The 17,326-nt window shown below is 42.7% G+C and overlaps 1 protein-coding gene across 1 annotated transcript; it reads left to right on the top strand.

Moving 5' to 3' along the window:
• Positions 1-262: 262 nt before the first annotated feature.
• AMACR (alpha-methylacyl-CoA racemase) lies at positions 263-16,038 on the top strand. Its single transcript, XM_012758135.2, has 5 exons — positions 263-566; positions 2,866-3,009; positions 4,013-4,173; positions 9,082-9,262; positions 15,280-16,038. Exons 1-5 carry the CDS (start codon positions 320-322, stop codon positions 15,687-15,689), a joined length of 1,143 nt encoding a protein of 380 aa, XP_012613589.2. The 5' UTR covers positions 263-319; the 3' UTR covers positions 15,690-16,038.
• The last annotated feature ends 1,288 nt before the right edge of the window (positions 16,039-17,326 follow it).

Genomic DNA, 17,326 nt, shown 5'->3' with positions numbered 1-17,326 from the left:
CCATGGCGAGAATCAAAGCGTCCTGAGAGGACCGTGACAGGGCAGAATTCCCAAGGTCAACCCCTCCAATGTAAGACCTGAGGAAAAGGAAAGAAACTGATGGACTTGGCAAGCAGCGTCCCGCCGTGCAGTGAGCTACTCCGAGAGGGGGCGCAGGGAAGCGCGCCAGTGCGCAGGCTCCGCGGGCGCGCGCAGGCGCACGAGGGAGGGAGTGCGCTGGGGGCGGTGCGCCGGGGCCTGCTGAGGGATCCGGCAGGTAGGCGGTTGCCGGGGCCGCGGGTCCCTCGGTCTTGTCTTTCAGGTGCGGCTGGAAGCCGCCATGGCGCTGAGGGGCGTCTGCGTCGTGGAGCTGGCCGGCCTGGCCCCGGGCCCGTTCTGCGGTATGATCCTGGCCGACTTTGGGGCGCAGGTGGTGCGCGTGGACCGGCCCCGCGCGATCGGCGACGTGAGCCACTTGTCGCGGGGCAAGCGCTCGCTGGTGCTGGACCTGAAGCGGCCGCGGGGCGCGGCGGTGCTGCGGCGCCTGTGCGCGCGGGCCGACGTGCTGCTGGAGCCCTTCCGCCGCGGTGAGCCCCGGCGGACGCGGGAGGCTGCCTGCAGAAGCGCGGGGCTGGCCGAGTCACTGAGGCCGCGCCCGCCACACCTTTGCCCTGTTGCCACAGGAGCCCTTGTCCGTCCTAGCCTTTCGGGACCTTTCTGTTTCATTTAGTATTGATTGTGATCATTCGTCCCTCGAGACGATTCTCGAAAACGGGTTCTGGGATACTGCTGCGGTTCTTTTCTCCTTTTGCCGCTCTGACTTCTTCCCAAGTCCCTCTATTTTTCTAATAACTCTTCTGTATTTGCCTTTATTAATTATTTGAGGGTCTTGAGCCCTGTGAGAATCCCTTGAAAGCCATAGATTCTCTCCTGGGAAGGCTGCACACGGGTTCATAGTCATTTAGCAATTGTTTGGGGGTGATGTACCTTTTCAAACCACCCGCGGAGCCAGGCTAACGCTCCCAGCCTTCAATGCTGGTGTTCCCAAGTTTCAGCATTTGCTCATTTCTCTACTTTGCGCTCAGCTTCTCAGAGCCACTTATTCGTTCCCTTTGTTTTCACCTTTTATAGACAGGTGATGTTCAAATGTGTAACTGCCCCACTCTTTCAGAGCTGCAGACTGCTGGCATCCACAGGTCCTGGACAGTGCCATCTGGCCCTCCCCAGGCAACTTCCACACATCCCAAACCCGGCCTTTTCTCTTTTCCCCTAAAGTGGCATCTCCTCCTGCTGTGTAATTTATCTCAGTGAATGGAACCAATATCCACCTAGTTGCCTGAAGCAGAAACCTGTACTTCGTTCTTGGTTCCAATGTTCCTTTCACCCCACCTGATTTCAGTGATCATTAATCCAGTCACTCTTGCTTTGCCAGACTTGGCATTCTTTCTTTCCATACCTGCTAAATCTGCCTTGGCAGAAGTGTGATAACATTTTAAAAACTGATGTTTGGGTTTAGTATCACTCCAGTTCTTTCTCAGATAGCTGCCAGAGTAATTTTGCTCAAGTACAAATCTAAAGCCTGGTCTATAGCAAGAAGTCAGTAAATAGCCGGTGAATGAATTGAGTGACTGCTATGAAATGCCAGGTTTATTGAACTGTATTAACTCATCTAACCTTCACAGCCATATTTGAAGATTGTAACAATAATAATTTAATAATTAGGATTATATCATGATTTGATAATGCCCTATTTGAAGAAGAGGGAGGCTCAGGATGGTTAAACAATTTGTCCAAGATTTTGTAATTAGGAGGAAGGTAGAGCTGTGAGTAGGAATGTAGCCTCCAGGTGAGGGGTTGTAGCTAGTGTTTATGGGGTTCTTGGGATTTATTATAGTCTTAGAAAGATGAAGACAGTGAGTTGATTATGTAATCTTGATTACTTTTAATGCCAGGAGACTTTAGGTGCGAGTTACCTGGGTGTTTTGCAAATAAATGGTCTACTGCTTGTTAATACCATGTTTCCCTTAAAATAAGACCTACCCATAAAATAAGCCCTAGCAGGATTTCTAAGCATTTGCGCAATATAAGCCCTACCCCCAAAGTAAGACCTAGTGATGGGCGTGGCTACGCAGCGTATCTGCACAACCCATGCATTTTGTCGCAGAGCGGTAAAGAAGACAGGCAGCCCTTATCTGCCCCATGGTGACAGCTGCTATCCCCAGAGGTGACCAGAAAGGTTTGGGCAGTGCCACCAACAAGGTCGGCTCCCCCATACAGCCATCCTCTGTGTGCTGCAAGCTGAGGCTTTGAAGGGAAAATAATACACCCCCTAAAAATAAGCCCTAGGGTGTCTTCTTGAGGAAAAATAAATATAAGACCCTATCTTATTTTAGGGGAAACATGGTAGTTTAAAAGCTCTCAGGTGCCATTGTAGCTAACCTTTCCACCTATATGTATGTACTAAGCCTTTTTCGAGAAGGTACTGATGCTAGGGGCCTGTGTGCTAGAAGAGCTCCTGTGCTGGTAGGGAAGATGGGCATGTGCATATATAAGCACGGTGTGAGGTAGGAGGTGGTAGGAGCTGATGCTGACATAGGGAAAAAAACGACTGACTAAAGGGATGAGATGGCCGCTTAGGAGATTGAGTGGGCTTGGCATACCTAGAGGGAAATAGGGAAGTGCTAGAAGAAATAACATCCTGAAGCTATATACATTCCAGAAATGGTGATTTTTCTATTTTGCTTCTTAACTCCTGGAAACATGCTATCAGCCCATAACCAATGTTATTAATAGTATTACTTGCAAGAGCGCTATTTAATGTTCTCCTCAGATAGAAATTATTCCCATCCTCAATTTGTCTCTTAAAATTGTTATTTTTCTCTTAAGGTGTCATGGAGCAACTCCAGCTCGGCCCAGACATTCTGCATCGGGAGAATCCAAAGCTTATCTATGCCAGGCTGAGTGGATTTGGCCAGTCAGGAAGATTCTCCAGGCTAGCTGGCCATGATATCAACTATTTGGCTTTGTCAGGTATGCGGAAAGAAAAAATAAATTTTCTACACTTTTAATTTGTTTCTAGTCGGGATCTACAGGTACATTGATTAACAAAAAATTTTAAAGCTGAAGATTTAAATATTTATCAGAATCAATAAGGAAAACATAGTTGTTTAAGATGGGTTGGTTTGGGTTTTGCAACAATCATTCTGAACCTCCCCTCTCCCCTATCTTAACATATTTAGAAGATAATAAATTCTCACTAGTAGCATTTATTTACTACATTTGTGGAGTCAATGCTCAGACAAGCCCCTGGGGGAATTAAGAGACTTAGTGGTAGTAGGGATGGTTCCTCTAGAGTTTGAAAACATCGATATAGTTTCACTCTGACAGCCCCCTACCACCACCTCTGTTGAGAATCGTTGCCTGAGTCATCATTTCACACTTCTATCAACACTAGAAAAAGATCTTAGTTTTGATGTCCTAATATCACTTGATTAGAATTTTTCCCTATGTGAATGGCCTGATTCTAGAATTCTAAGAACTGTGTGTTGTTGACTAAAGGAAATCTCAGGTTTTCTGTGAGTACACATTTAAAGGTTGAGGAAAGCATTGGGTCTAGAATTGGCTTTTCACATCTATTTTAAAATTTAATCCCTTTTCTTTTTCTTACATATGATTTTCTTACATCTTTTTCCAATGAGAATGAAAGTGCTTAATACTGTTTTCAAGCCACAATATAAATTGACAACAATCATTTTTCCCCAAAACTCAGTAAGTAAAAACTTATCAATAAGATTTTGAAAATGTCAGTTGGAATAAAGTTTTAGAGAGGTAGAAACCAACAAAATAAGGAGCCTCTCTTGTTCAAAAGCCTATTTATAAGTTTGCTGAATAGATTCAGATTTGGAAAAGTGTTATGTACTAGTTTTCACTTAAATCAGTGACTAGGGAGATTGGTTACTCCTCTAAAATGTTCATGTTTGTTTTAAAAGAGACATTAAATTTGAAAGAGACAGATTTATTTTTAATGATGTAGGTGTTCTATCCAAAATTGGCAGAAGTGGTGAGAATCCGTATGCGCCGCTGAATCTCCTGGCTGACTTTGGTGGCGGTGGCCTCATGTGCGCCTTGGGCATTATGATGGCTCTTTTTGAACGCACACGCTCGGGTAAAGGTCAGGTCATTGATGCAAGCATGGTAAGTATTACTTGGGGGCAATGATAGTCCTGCCACTTATTCCTAAGTACAATGTATGGTTGCCTCAAATCTGTTTTTGAACAAGAGATAAATGAAATTTGAAGTTTGAATCCAGGTTACCAAGGATGTCCTTTTCTTTAAAATAGCCTCATATCCTTTAATATGTGTCAGAATGTCATATTTTGACAACCTGTTTGTGGAGTCATTTTTCAAAACTTTTTGTGACTTACCTGATTCTTGTATTGTATTGTATTATATTTTCCCCAAGTTATTTCTTGAGCTTAGAACATAGTTTCAAAGCAATCCTCATTTAAAACTGAGTTCGAGAAGTCTCCCTTAGTAGGTAGAGAACATTCTTGAGGATGCTGAAGTAAAATGGACTTTCCCGTTTAGACCTCCCTGCTGCGTTTTGTAGGGGATGGTCCGACGCCATAATGCTTCTGTTTGTTCACTGTCTATACGTCAGGTGCTTGCCTCATGCTCTGCTGAGCTCTTTCCTTGTGCGATTTCTTCTAATCCTTGAAACAACAGCTTCATTTGGAATACATTGTTATTTGAAAGAGGAGGAAACTGAAGCACAGTCATTTGCCCAAGGTCTCACAGCTAGTTGGTAAGAGAGTCCAATCCAGTACCACTACTTGTTTGCATTTTCACAGACATTTGGGGGTGGGATGGAGAATGGATTTGAGGGAGATGAGGCTGGGGGCAGAGCAACCAGTTACTGGGTTATTGTTGAAGAGATCAGAGCAGTACTAAAGCAGATAATGGTAGGGTTGGTTTGGATTTAAGGGATATTTGAGCTGTAAAATTGTTGGGAATTGGTGATGGAATGGCAGGGAAGGAAGAGGGAGGAATTAGGGCTGGTGCCCGTATTTCTGGCTTGGATGACCTGGTGGGTAGGTGTCGCTGGCACTCAGCAGGAAGACTGCTTACTGCAGGACGAGGCAGTGTGGAGCAGTGGTCACGAGCACAGACTCTGGCAGCCAGCTGCCTCCATCCCAGCCCTGCCAGTTACCAGCCCTGTGATCTTGGGTAAGTTACTAAACCTCTCTGTGCCTCAGTTTCTATTGTAAAATGGAGATAATGGCATCTACCTCATAATCTTGTTAGAAAAGTGAGTTCATCTGTTGTCCAGTGTGTAAACAGCGCCTGGCATAGAGCAGGCACTCTGCACAAGTTTGTCATTGTGATTATCTTCACTAGAAGAAAGGGAATTCAGTTTTGGTCATTTTAAGTTTGACATGCCTTTCATATATCTGGGTGGAATTCTTGAGGTTAGGGACTGGAAATAGATTTTGGAGTCATGTGGGAGTAATTTGGGAGCCACATGAGACTGTGTGGCCCACTAGGGGAGGGGACAGGTGCACTGGGCAGGGAAGAGAAGCAAAGCTGAGGAGAGTGAAGTAGACTACCAGAAGGGAGTGTTGTCCTGGAAACCAAGGAAAAGGAAAGGGCAGAGGGTCAGATGTTGGGGGATACCTCAAGAGTTTGAAGACTGAGGAATCAGTTGGATCAGGTCATTGGTGACCTTTGCAAAATCCATTTACCAGAGTGTCCTCATCTCAGAAGCCTTAACTCCCTGCTCCCTTCTCCTCGTGGATGAATCACGCCTAACCCTGGACTGAGTCTGTGCCTTGTGATACCATCGTCAGGGCACATCTCTCATTGCCCTTGGTCCCCCCTCCCGAAGTGTACTTCAGTAGTAGCAGAGTGTGGTTTATCCCATATGACCCGCTCCTGGTGCGGTCCTGGCACAGTCTCAGTGTGAGATGGCAGCGGAGCAGCACTGGCTTTACGTCGCTCCCTGCCAGGCTCAAGGCTGGGACCCTTCCCTGTGGCCTCCCTCCTCTGATCCACACAACTTCCTGAGGGAGCTACCCTCACTGTCATATGGCATTGAAGACGTTACAGCTCAGAAAGGTCAACTGCCTTCTTCCAAAGCAGGTGGAGGGCTGGGCATGGTGGCTCACACCTGTAATCCCAGCACTTTGTGAGGCTGAGATGGGAGGATCACTGGAGGCCAGGAATTCGAGGTTGCAGTGAGCTATGATTGTGCCACTGCTTTCCAGCCTGGGTGACAGAGCTAGACCCTGTCTCTAAAAGAAAAATGACAATAAAGCAGTTGGTGGAAAGGGTCACAAGCACTGCCCCCAGGCAGTTTGACCCTACAGCTCCAGCTTTCAATCACTTCTCTCTGTTGCCCGCAGTGGGCACTGCAGTCCCTGGAGTCCAGAAGGAATAAACTGAGAGCAAACCTTGTGTTAAGGAGAATTTGAGGCTAAATACTTATCTAGTAATAATTTGAATAATTTACTAAATACATGCAATTGATTATTTATAGTCAAATGTAAGCAGAACGTGATTGCTGCTTTCATCGGTACATATCTAATCATAATTACATAATGATTAGGAGATGGTAAGGTGTTAGCATATATGAAACTTTCCTCAGGTTCATGTTGGCTGATTAAGGCCAAACTGATCAGTAAATTGTATTAATTACTTCTTCATCACCGGGAACCCTTATGACACAGTTGTAAAAGCTGATTAAGGGGAAGTGGATACTTTCTTGTAGGCCAGTAGTTTTCACAAATCCTTGGCAGCAGGATCCTTGACCCAGGCCTGCTTGTGAAAACTTTTCCTAGTGCTGTTTCCTTGGAAACTGTAGTTAAGATAATTATGGGATGTGGGGTCCATTAGCTGTACTTAACCCCTGATCTAGGGGAGCGCAGCTGATGGGGGTGGCTGAGGGTTGGACTGCTGGATGCTAGCCTACGTGATGGAACAGTTTCCAAGGTTGTGGCAGCATTCAGGGTGTGTGGGTGAGGGGGCAAGAGAAGCCACGTGCGTGGGTAGCTACCACCAGGCTGCAGGATGAGATGGGGATTGTTTCTGCTATCTCTTGTCCTATACCTTCCTGTGATGCTAAGTACAGATAGGATTCGATCACAGCCTGTTTTTGTCCTGAGTGAGCCAAACTAGACCCGTAACACTTGGTTACTGGTCTAACAAGCAAGATAGTGCACTTGTATTTCATCAGGACATCCACGTATAAAAGAGGTTATATTTTATTAGCATAAATCTATTTTATGTTCTGTTTATATATTCAGTGTTTATGTATTGTGCTGTCAGACCAATGAAGCTATTCTGATGAACACAAAACACTTGAAGTTAGGGCTTATGGGTGATGTTCTCATCACTTTCTAAGTATTCAGTTTGTTACTACATTTTGTTTTGGACCCAATGTTAGGAAAATCCTGAGTCACAGGGATTAGCTAGAAATATCTATCATTTTTAAGTAGCTTGCTTCAAATTTCAGATTCTATTTCATTTATGATGAAGCAGAAAAGAAATGTCTTGTTTCACTACAGTATCTAAAAACTTTTCACATTCTTTGACCTGAATACAAAAGTCCAATAAGCAGTATTGAGCACTGTTTGTCAAAACTCTCTCTAATATGACAAACTGACTTGCTTCAAGTTCCTTTGTTATTTCCCCATTGACTATGAGGTTTTGTTGGGGGTAAGGCCTGAACAGAAAGCAGGTACTCGCATACAATAGGTACTAAATTATTGGGTTTTGTGAGCAGACCCAAATTGATAGGGGAAAAGATGTATGCAGAACAAAAGTTTTCCTTAAGAGTGTTTTAAAGGCAAGGTCAAATTTATGCAAAATTGGAAGGAGATGCTAATAATAAATGTCAATAAATTGTGGCTCTGATGTGTCAGAATTTGGTATAGTACACATCTAAACATATACTTAGCGTTAGACATAAGCACCAGAAAGCATCAAATGTATTTAAAATAGTGCACATATGTATGCATATGTATATGTGTGTGTATAAATGTGGAATGCTCTAAGATCTGTGTAACCCAGTCTTAAAAAAAAAGCACTGCCATAGGCCACTTATGTGAACTCAACTTTGGTGCTGACAGTTATCACAGCCATAAATTCAGGTGTGCATGAGATTTCAAGTTGAAGGGAAAATTGGAGTGTATCCAAAGATACAGTTGTACTTGTTTCACAGCAAGTAACTGAGAAATTTCAAGCTAGCAGTTGGAACAGCACCCCCTCTGTTGGTAACCTTTGAGACAAGGATGCTCTGATGGCCTTCTCCCTGGGGTACTGGAATCATTAGGATCATAAAAGCCAGAAAGATCGGGAAGTCTCCTTTAGGTAGCCCAGTGCGTCCAGCTTTGGAGTTTGACCCTTGTGATAAACGTACCTGAGTCTGTGGATTTACTCCTTTTGGTTCAGGACTCCCTTGTAAGATGACTTGCCCAAACTAGTTTGTTTGGGACTCAGAAAACCTGCACACTTGCCACCCATATTGCTAAATTTATTTTGTAACTTTCTAGTGATTATTAAAAATGAGGCATGTTAAATCTTAAATATGATTTTCTTGGGATTGGAGTCAAGCTAGAATAGCTAAATTTAACTGTAATGTGATTTCCTTTAAAATGTGATATGCTTCATATACCTGTGTGTATGTGTTTATAGGTATTGAGATCAGAAGATGGATTTTTCAAAACCCTTTTGCTTTACTTTGAACTTTTTATCCTGGTGGTTTTTTAACATATATGAAAGTAGAGAATAATGAACTTCCAAGTTACTCTCACCTAGCTTTGAAAATTACCAACATTTTGCCAATCTTATTTGAAAGGGAGAACAAAATAAATTCCTTCTAAGTGTTACAGAAGGCTGAATAGAGTAGCCAATTGTTATTCTGCCATAAACTCGCTCTGACTCACTTTCTAGAAATATCAAAGAAGTTGTATAATTAGGTATGATCTTCATATACTCCAAAATAAGCATTTTTACACAAATATTTTTTAAAAACCCAAATAGGAATTAATCATGCTTTTTACACTTGAATCATCTTGATTCATACTGTATTTTGCTTCTTCAAAGGTGGAAGGAACAGCGTATCTAAGTTCTTTTCTGTGGAAAACTCAAGAATTGTGGACGCAACCTAGAGGACAGAACATACTGGATGGTGGGGCACCTTTCTACACAACGTACAAGACAGCGGACGGGGGGTTCATGGCTGTGGGAGCGATAGAGCCCCAGTTCTACCAGCTGCTGCTCAAAGGTGGGTAACGTTGCTGTGGTTCTTTAGCCTCTATTTGGGGCCTTTTAAAATCCATGATGTCTTTTATTATCTATCCACTTTCTAGTTAACCTAATTCTAGCCATCAATATATTATGGGGCATTTCCCCCATCTTTGAAATTGACAGATAATTTTACTGATCTATAAAACAGCTGAGGATTTTGAAAAATAATATTGCCTTTTGTGTGGGATATTCAGTACTTTTATTATATTTTACCTTGTAGTATTGAATATTTTGTTCTTTTTTTTTTTTTTTAGACAGATTCTCATTCTGTCGCCCTGGGTAAAGTGCAGTGGCATTATTGTAGCTCACTGCAAGCTCCACCTCCTAGGGTCAAATGATCCTCCTGCCTCAGCCTCCCGAGTAGCTGGAACTATAGGCATGTGCGACCACGCCTGGCTACTTTTTCTATTTTTAGTAGAGATAGGGTCTCACTCTTGCTGAGGCTGGTCTCATACTCCTCAGCTCAAGCAATCCTCCTACCTCAGCCTTCCAGAGTGCTAGGATTACAGGTGTGAGCCACCACACCTGGCCTACTTTGTTATTTTTTATGATTGTCTTGGCTATTCAGGTTCTTCTTCATTCATATGAATTTTAGGATCAGCTTGCCAATTTCTGCACAAAAAGCCGCTGGCATTTTGATAAGGGCTATGTTCAATCTGTACATCAGTCTGAGGAGTATTACTGTCGGAAGTATATTAAGCTTCTCAGGAAGATTGTTTGAGCTCAGAAATTGGAGACAAGCCTGAGCAACATAGCAATGCTCTTCTGTAAAAAAAAAAAAAATCAGAAAAAAAGGAAAAAAAATATAAAGTATATATAAAGCCTTCCAGTCCATGAACATGGGTTGCTTTCCATTAATTAATTAATTAAGTTTTAGGGACAATGTTTCACTCTGTTGCCCAGGTTGCAGTCTCAAACCCTTGGGCATGAGTGATCTTCCCACCTCAGTCTCCTGAGTAGCTGGACTGTAGGTGTGTGTGTAGAGATGGGGTCTCACTGTGTTGCTCAGGCTAGTCTCAAACTCTTGGCCTCAAGTGATTCCTCCCACCTCAGCCTCTCAAAGTACTGGGATTATAGGCAGGAGCTACTATACCTGGTCAAATTTAGGTCTTTAATTTCTTTCAGTGATACTTTGTAGTTTTTGGTATACAAATACTACACATTTTTGGTTAAATTTATTCTGAAGAATAGTATTCTTTTTGGTGTTACTGTCAATGGTAACATTTTCAGATGTTCCTTGCTGGTGTATGGAAATGTTTTTTATATTGATCTTGTGGCAACCTTACTGAGCTTGTTTATTAGTTCTAGGTATGGGTCTTTGAGTTTATCTTACTTGAGTTCCTTGAGCTTTTTGGATGTGTAGATTAATGGTTTTTGTCAAATTTGGGAATTTTCAGCTATTATTTCTTTGAGGATTTTTTCTTTTTTTCCTCTCCTTTTGAGACTCCCTTAATACATATTTTGGTATATTTGATGGTGTTTTACAAGTCGCTGAGGCTCTGTTCATTTTTATTTATTCTTTTTACTTAGACTAATTTCATTTGCTTGCTCACTCGCACTCTCTCTCTCTCTCTCATTCTTTCTCCTACCAGTTCACATCTGCTGTTGAGATGGTCCCTTCTAGTGAATTTTTTGTTATTGTTCTTTTCAATTCCAAAATTTCTGTTTGGTTCTTTTTTTTTTTTTTTTTTTTGAGACAGAGTCTCACTTTTGTTGCCCAGGCTAGAGTGCCCTGGCATCAGCTTAGCTCACAGCAACCTCAAACTCCTGGGCTCAAGCGATCCTCCTGCCTCAGTAGCTGGGACTACAGGCATGCACCATCATGCCCGGCCAATTTTTTTTTAATATATATGTATGTTTAGTTGGCCAATTAATTTCTTTCTATTTATAGTAGAGACAGGGGTCTCACTCTTGCTCAGGCTGGTTTTGAACTCCTGACCTTGAGCAATCCACCTGCCTTGGCCTCCCAGAGTGCTGGGATTACAGGCGTGAGCCATCGCGCCCCGCCTGTTTGGTTCTTTTAAAAAATAATTTCTATCTCTTTATTGATATTCCCTATTTGATGAGACATTGTTTTCATCCTTTCTTTTAATTCTGTAGATATGATTTCCTTCAGTGTTCAACATATTAAAAATAACTGATTTGAAGTCTTTGTCTACCAAGTCTGACATCTGACTTCCTTACGGACAATTTCTGTTGATTCCTTTTTTTTTCTGTGTGTGAATCATACTTTCCTACTTCTTTTCATGCCTCAATTTTTTTATTGAAACTGGACATTTTAAATAATTTCATGTGCCAACTGTGAAAATCAGGTCTCCCCTTTCCTCCCTTGGACTCCCTAGTCCTAGATTTTTGTTGCTGTTTGTTTGATGACTTTCTTATACTAAACCTGTATTCTTTGGCATGTGCAGCCACCAGAGTCAGCTCAGTTAGCTTAGTGGTTGGCTAATGTTGGGACAGAAATGTCCTTAGATGCCTGGAACTAGTAAATCTCCCTTTGTTTCCTGAGGCATTCCGTGTCTTCACTTCTAGCTTGTGAAGAGCCTCAAAATTAGGCAGAGGTAAGACACGAAGGTTTCTTAGCTCCCTCCTGATGTTCACGCAGCCCTGCACATGTGTGTGTCCACAGCCCTCTCAGGAATTCATAATACATTCTCAGGAATATGTTGGTACTTTTCAGTGCTTCCTGTAGACATCCTATTGCCCAGTTTTTTCAGCTTCTCATTAGCCCCAAACAATAACACCACCTCCAACAGCTGCAAGATTAAAACAATTGCCGCTAATGTTTTTTTTTAAACACATGTTTTAGGGGTAGAGCAGAATGAGCTCTGAGTCAGATCAAATAAAGACAGGCCCTAAAGATGGAGCCTTTCAGGGCACTGCCAGACAGGCTAAATAATGACAGTTCTCTGGGGATGGGGCTCTGGGGGAGCTCCAAACTCATTCTGCCCCCTCCAGAGGCAGAATCTTATCCTGGTGGTTTTCTCATCTCCCATAGTTGAGAGTTGTTGGTTTTCATGACAGCCACAGAGCTGGGGAAAGAGGGATGAAATTAACACCAGTGCTAACACCACAAAGCTCACTGTCTTACCAAGATTCAGCTGTTTTTCTTGAATGAATGCACTTTGGATTGTTACAAGCTTTTAGTTAGTTTCTAAAATTATGAAAAGGTACATTCTGACAATTTTTGTTAGTGTGCTCATTGCTTTTATGCTGGTTTTTCAAGTTCCTTATTCTGCCATTCTAGAAGCTAACTCCCCTCCTTGGTGTATAATTTGTTATTTTAAAACATAGACAGTAGTCCCCCCTTATATGTTCCAAGACACCCAGCAGATACCTGAAACCATGGATAATACTAAACCTGATTGCTGTCACTCAGGACACATTTCTGTTCATGTCCTCTACTCACAAATTTAATGCCTTTTCTATCTTCCACTAAGCACCTGTCACATGCTATGGCTTTTGCAATTCGAGGCGTGACAGCTGAACTAGCATGAATTTCTTTTTCCTTTTTCACAATTTTATGGATAAAAGATTCTTTCTTATCATAGATCTTAGCAACCTCAGCCTATAGTTTTCTTCCTTTCCTTATCATGTCAAGAACTTTTACCTTTTCACTTAAAAGAAGCACTTTACAGCTTCTCCTTGGTATTATCTGAATTGCCAGCATCACTACCCTTTCACTTTGGGGCCATACGAAGTGACATGAACACAAGCACTGCGAAACCTTGACCGTCCATCTAATGATTGGTACGGCTCCTGGGTAACGAAGGGTCAGCACTGTCTACGGCGTGGATATGCTGGATAAGGACAGGGCGGGATGGTGGGAAATTTCAACATACTACTCAGAACGGCCCACAGTTTAAACTTATGAATTGTTTATTTCTGGAATTTTCATTCAGTATTTTGAGACCTCCCTTGACTGAGGGTAGCTGAAACCACAGAAAGCAAAGCCACAGATAATGGGTCTCGCCGGTGTGTGGGGCTCATTTCCAGTATCCACGCTGCACCTCAGTGAGTCTTTCTGGAAACAACTGAAAAATGAAACAAGACGTTTTTCAACAGACTAATTGCTCCAGGCCCTCAACTCCTGATCACCTTCTCCTGGGTTTTCTCCTGCTAAGCCTAAGCTCTGTCATCCCCGATTATTTGTACAACCACCTGTCTTTGCATCCACAGCCTTTGGTGGCTAGGATGGGAGATGGGCTGAGAAGGGTGATACATAGTGGAAGAGCTGGAGTGTCAGGGTTGGGGTAGAACCCGGGGTCTTTCGATTTCTAGTGTTTTTTTCAGTATACAAACTATGACCTGTGTAATCTCAAGTATATTTGTTAGACAACATACTGGCTCCAGCTTTATTTAGTGTTATGATTCTGATTAAAAAATCTGTCTAAAAACCACACAGAGATGTTTCCAACAGTAGCTATGATCTATATCATTGCTTTTCACTAACTGCTCATTTTATATGCTTTTCAATCACAGAGTTTGGGGTGGTCAGGAAAGAGAAAGCCAAATGAAAGACATTCTTAAAAACATTTCTTTGTAAATTATAATGATAACCTGAAACTGTGGCTTCATATCTGTCTTGGTATTTGAATGGGCCAAGTGGCTACAAAAGGAAATTTACTTATATCCCATAGGTGGCTGTTCACAAAAATCCAAAACTATGTGAGTTCTCCTTATTTTCTCACATTCCTCAAAATCCTGAGAAAAGGCTGCCATATTCATGTCTTTTTACCTCTGGAGGGACTTTGGCATCTTCAGAGCACCTTACAATTAGCCATTGATCTTCAACATGGTAGAGAAGGACAGGATGATGAATGAGAGAATTACTTGATTCACTTGGCTAAACTCACATAAAATACTACGCATACGGAAAACATCCTTTCATTATCACTTGACACTTAACCATCAACATTTAAAAACCCTTTTATATGAAGGAAGAAAAGTGACAGTTACACCAAACTCTTGTACAGTGACCCTTTGGGCATGATTTAATGAGCACTGGTGTCCGGGTGTCTCTGCAGGGCTAGGCTCACATGGTCAGCAAAGGAAGCACAGGTGGAGTGCTGAGCTAGAAATGCCATCCTTCCTGCCAAGTCACCAGGTGGCTGCTTCCTTCTGCCCTGCACTGTGGTGTTGGCAGGGCCTTTCAAGGCCTTTTCATGCCTGAGAGGAAAGTCTGCGTGCCCCGCTGCTGAGTGGCTGCTGATCACTTTGTCATATCTGCTGTAGGAGCAGTTTACATGAGTCTTTGGCTAGCTCACAAGTCCTTTATTCTTAATACACAGCCTCTTTCAAGCTCTGTTATTCTTTATTTTTAAATTTTCATTTATTACTTATTTATTTTATTGTTTTAGAGATGGGAGTCTTGCTGTATCACAGCCTGGTCACAAACCCCTGGGCTTGAGTGATCCTCCCGCCTCAACCTCCCAAGTAACTGGTGGCTTGTGTCTGGCCATGCCAGCTCTTTTATTTTACCAAGATAAAAAGAAATGGATATTATTTATAAAATTGCAATCCTGAATTTAATCATTTGTCTTCAGGCTTCTTCTTTGAACACGGAGATAGTCAAGTGTAAAATTGTCTGAATTTTATGGGGTTTGGTTATATTATATAAAATATGAGGTTGGTTTAATTCAGTAAGACAGATAGTAATGTCCCGAGGAAATTTCTTTTTCAAAACCTACTCAGAGGGAAGAAATCAATTTCTGTAAAGTAGACCATTAAAAATAGACTACTTTTGATGAAATGTAAATAATAAAATCTTGGCAATGACAGGCTGATTCGAGTCCTGCTGCACCTGCTACCTCTGTCCTCTCCAGCCTTGGATCCAACTTCAAACTGACTTTTAACTGCTTTTCTTGACTCATTTGAGAAGTCCTTATTGAATATCTTATTCAGGACAGCATGGTGGGCTCACCATTCATGTTTATGGACTGTAATCACTCTACTCAAAGCATAGCAGTTTAAGAAATTGTATTTTTCCCTCAGGACTTGGACTGAAATCTGATGAACTTCCCAAACAGATGAGCATGACGGATTGGCCAGAAATGAAGAAGAAGTTTGCAGATGTATTTGCAAAGAAAACAAAGGCAGAGTGGTGCCAAATCTTTGATGGCACAGATGCGTGTGTGACTCCAGTTCTGACTTTTGAAGAGGCTGTCCATCATGATCATAACAAGGAACGGGGCTCGTTTATCACTGACGAGGAGCAGGGCGTGAGCCCCCGCCCCGCACCTCTGCTGTCCCACACCCCTGCCGTCCCTTCTTCCAAAAGAGATCCTTTTGTGGGAGAACACAGCAAGGAGATACTTAAAGAATTTGGATTCGACCAGGAAGAGATTGATCAGCTTGTTTCAGATAAAATCATTGAAAGTAATAAACCGAAAGCTAATCTCTAACTTCCAGGCCTGCAGCTCAAATGAATCTGAGTATTGCATTTACAGTATAGAATAGCACATAAAATTGTGTGCGTGGAAACATGGAAGAGCAGAGTCACAGTGCTCCAGCTATTCTAATCAAGAAACAACCAAAGACACTGATTACACAGTAGTGATTCAATGTTGAAAATGCTTATCATCAGGGCTTTTGATTTTGAAATGTTTTGTGTATTTATACTAAATTGTGGCAGTTTTTCTGCCTTCTGATTTACTTGATAGAATATATTTGTTGTTATTAAGATACTTATATACTAACTTTAAATGAATTAACGTATGTTTTTATTAAATAAAACTCTTTTTTTTCCCTAAAGTATACCTGTGCTTTTTAAGTCTGTGTAAACTTTCAGGAAAGCCTTTTAAAAACCATTCAAATATTATTTTGTCAGTCATTGAAATAGTTTGAGCTCTACTGTTTACCAAAATGAATGTCCTTAGATAGAGAAGTCTGACCGTTTTAATTTGACAAGGAAATCATTCCGTTTGTGTTTTTGAACTGGAATATTAGAAAATGTTCTCAGGATTTCCTTCAGATAACTCCCAGCCCTCCATAGCCAGCTCTGCTGGGTGCCTGACTCCTGAGTGGAGCTGCCCATCAGCACCACCAACCCCAGTGCCACTGACCCCAGCGCCACCGACCCCAACGCCACCGACCCCAGCGCCACCGGCCCCAGCGCCACCGGCCCCAGCGCCACCGGCCCCAGCACCACCAACCCCAGTGCCACTGACCCCAGCGCCACCGACCGTGCCTCTTTTTCTTGGCAGATTGTGTCGCCGTCCATTTGAAAGTCCTGCCAGGCTCCTCTTCCTCCCACCAGTCTCCTGCTTCCATTCCCGTCGTGTCTCCCTCCCACTGTGGGCCCTCTGCACACCCCTCACTCCACCTAGGCTGCTGCCCACATGTCATTTAGCGGGAAGTCCTTTCCTGGCCCTGTCTAAAGTAGCAGCCCCCTGGGGACCCGCCACCCCCTCACATGTCTTGTCTTTTTTCATGCCACGTATCACTCCCAGCATCATGTTTGCTTATTAACCCCAGCCCTCCTCCCTCAGCCCACCACCACACACTAGGATGGAAGGTTCAGGAAGGATTTTGAATGTTTTATTCATTACTAAGTCCCCAGTTCCTAGAATAGTGGCTGGGTCCACAGTGGAAACTTAGTGATTATTAAACCAGTAGATCTCAATAGTGAGGTCCACTTTAGCAGCTCTCCATGCCATCCCTCTGCCCCACCCCATTGCTGGTTGTACTCTGGCTCCTCTCTCATCTCTTCCTTGGGCTCCTGCTCAGTTGCCCTAACCTGTCTTGACCTCTAGTATCACTGCCTTGGCTTTTCCCCCATGTTACTCTACCAGTAATCTTTGTGACAACATACTAGTTTTTTCCTGCAAAATTCTTCAGTGGTGGTCTTTTCCCCTACAGAATAAGATATAAATTAATTTACATAGCATGTACTATGTACTAATTTACATAGCCAACCCTTATTTACAATAAGACTTCTTCCTAGCTATGTAGTCCCATCCCTACCTACTGCTCCCCACATTATATTGGGCTACCCGAACAAAGTTTTTTTTCTTGAGACAGACTCATTCTGTTGCCTGGG

This window comes from Microcebus murinus, chromosome 11 (genome assembly GCF_040939455.1).
Source record: "Microcebus murinus isolate Inina chromosome 11, M.murinus_Inina_mat1.0, whole genome shotgun sequence".
NCBI classification, from domain to species: domain Eukaryota; kingdom Metazoa; phylum Chordata; class Mammalia; order Primates; family Cheirogaleidae; genus Microcebus; species Microcebus murinus.
This window is presented reverse-complemented; position numbering and strand designations above follow the sequence as displayed.

Coding starts and splice junctions, on each gene's coding strand:
- AMACR (XM_012758135.2), top strand. CDS start 320: ATGGCGCTGAGGGGCGTCTGCGTCGTGGAGCTGGCCGGCCTGGCCCCG. Junction 3,010..4,012: donor CAACTATTTGGCTTTGTCAG/GTATGCGGAAAG, acceptor TTAATGATGTAG/GTGTTCTATCCAAAATTGGC. Junction 4,174..9,081: donor AGGTCATTGATGCAAGCATG/GTAAGTATTACT, acceptor GCTTCTTCAAAG/GTGGAAGGAACAGCGTATCT.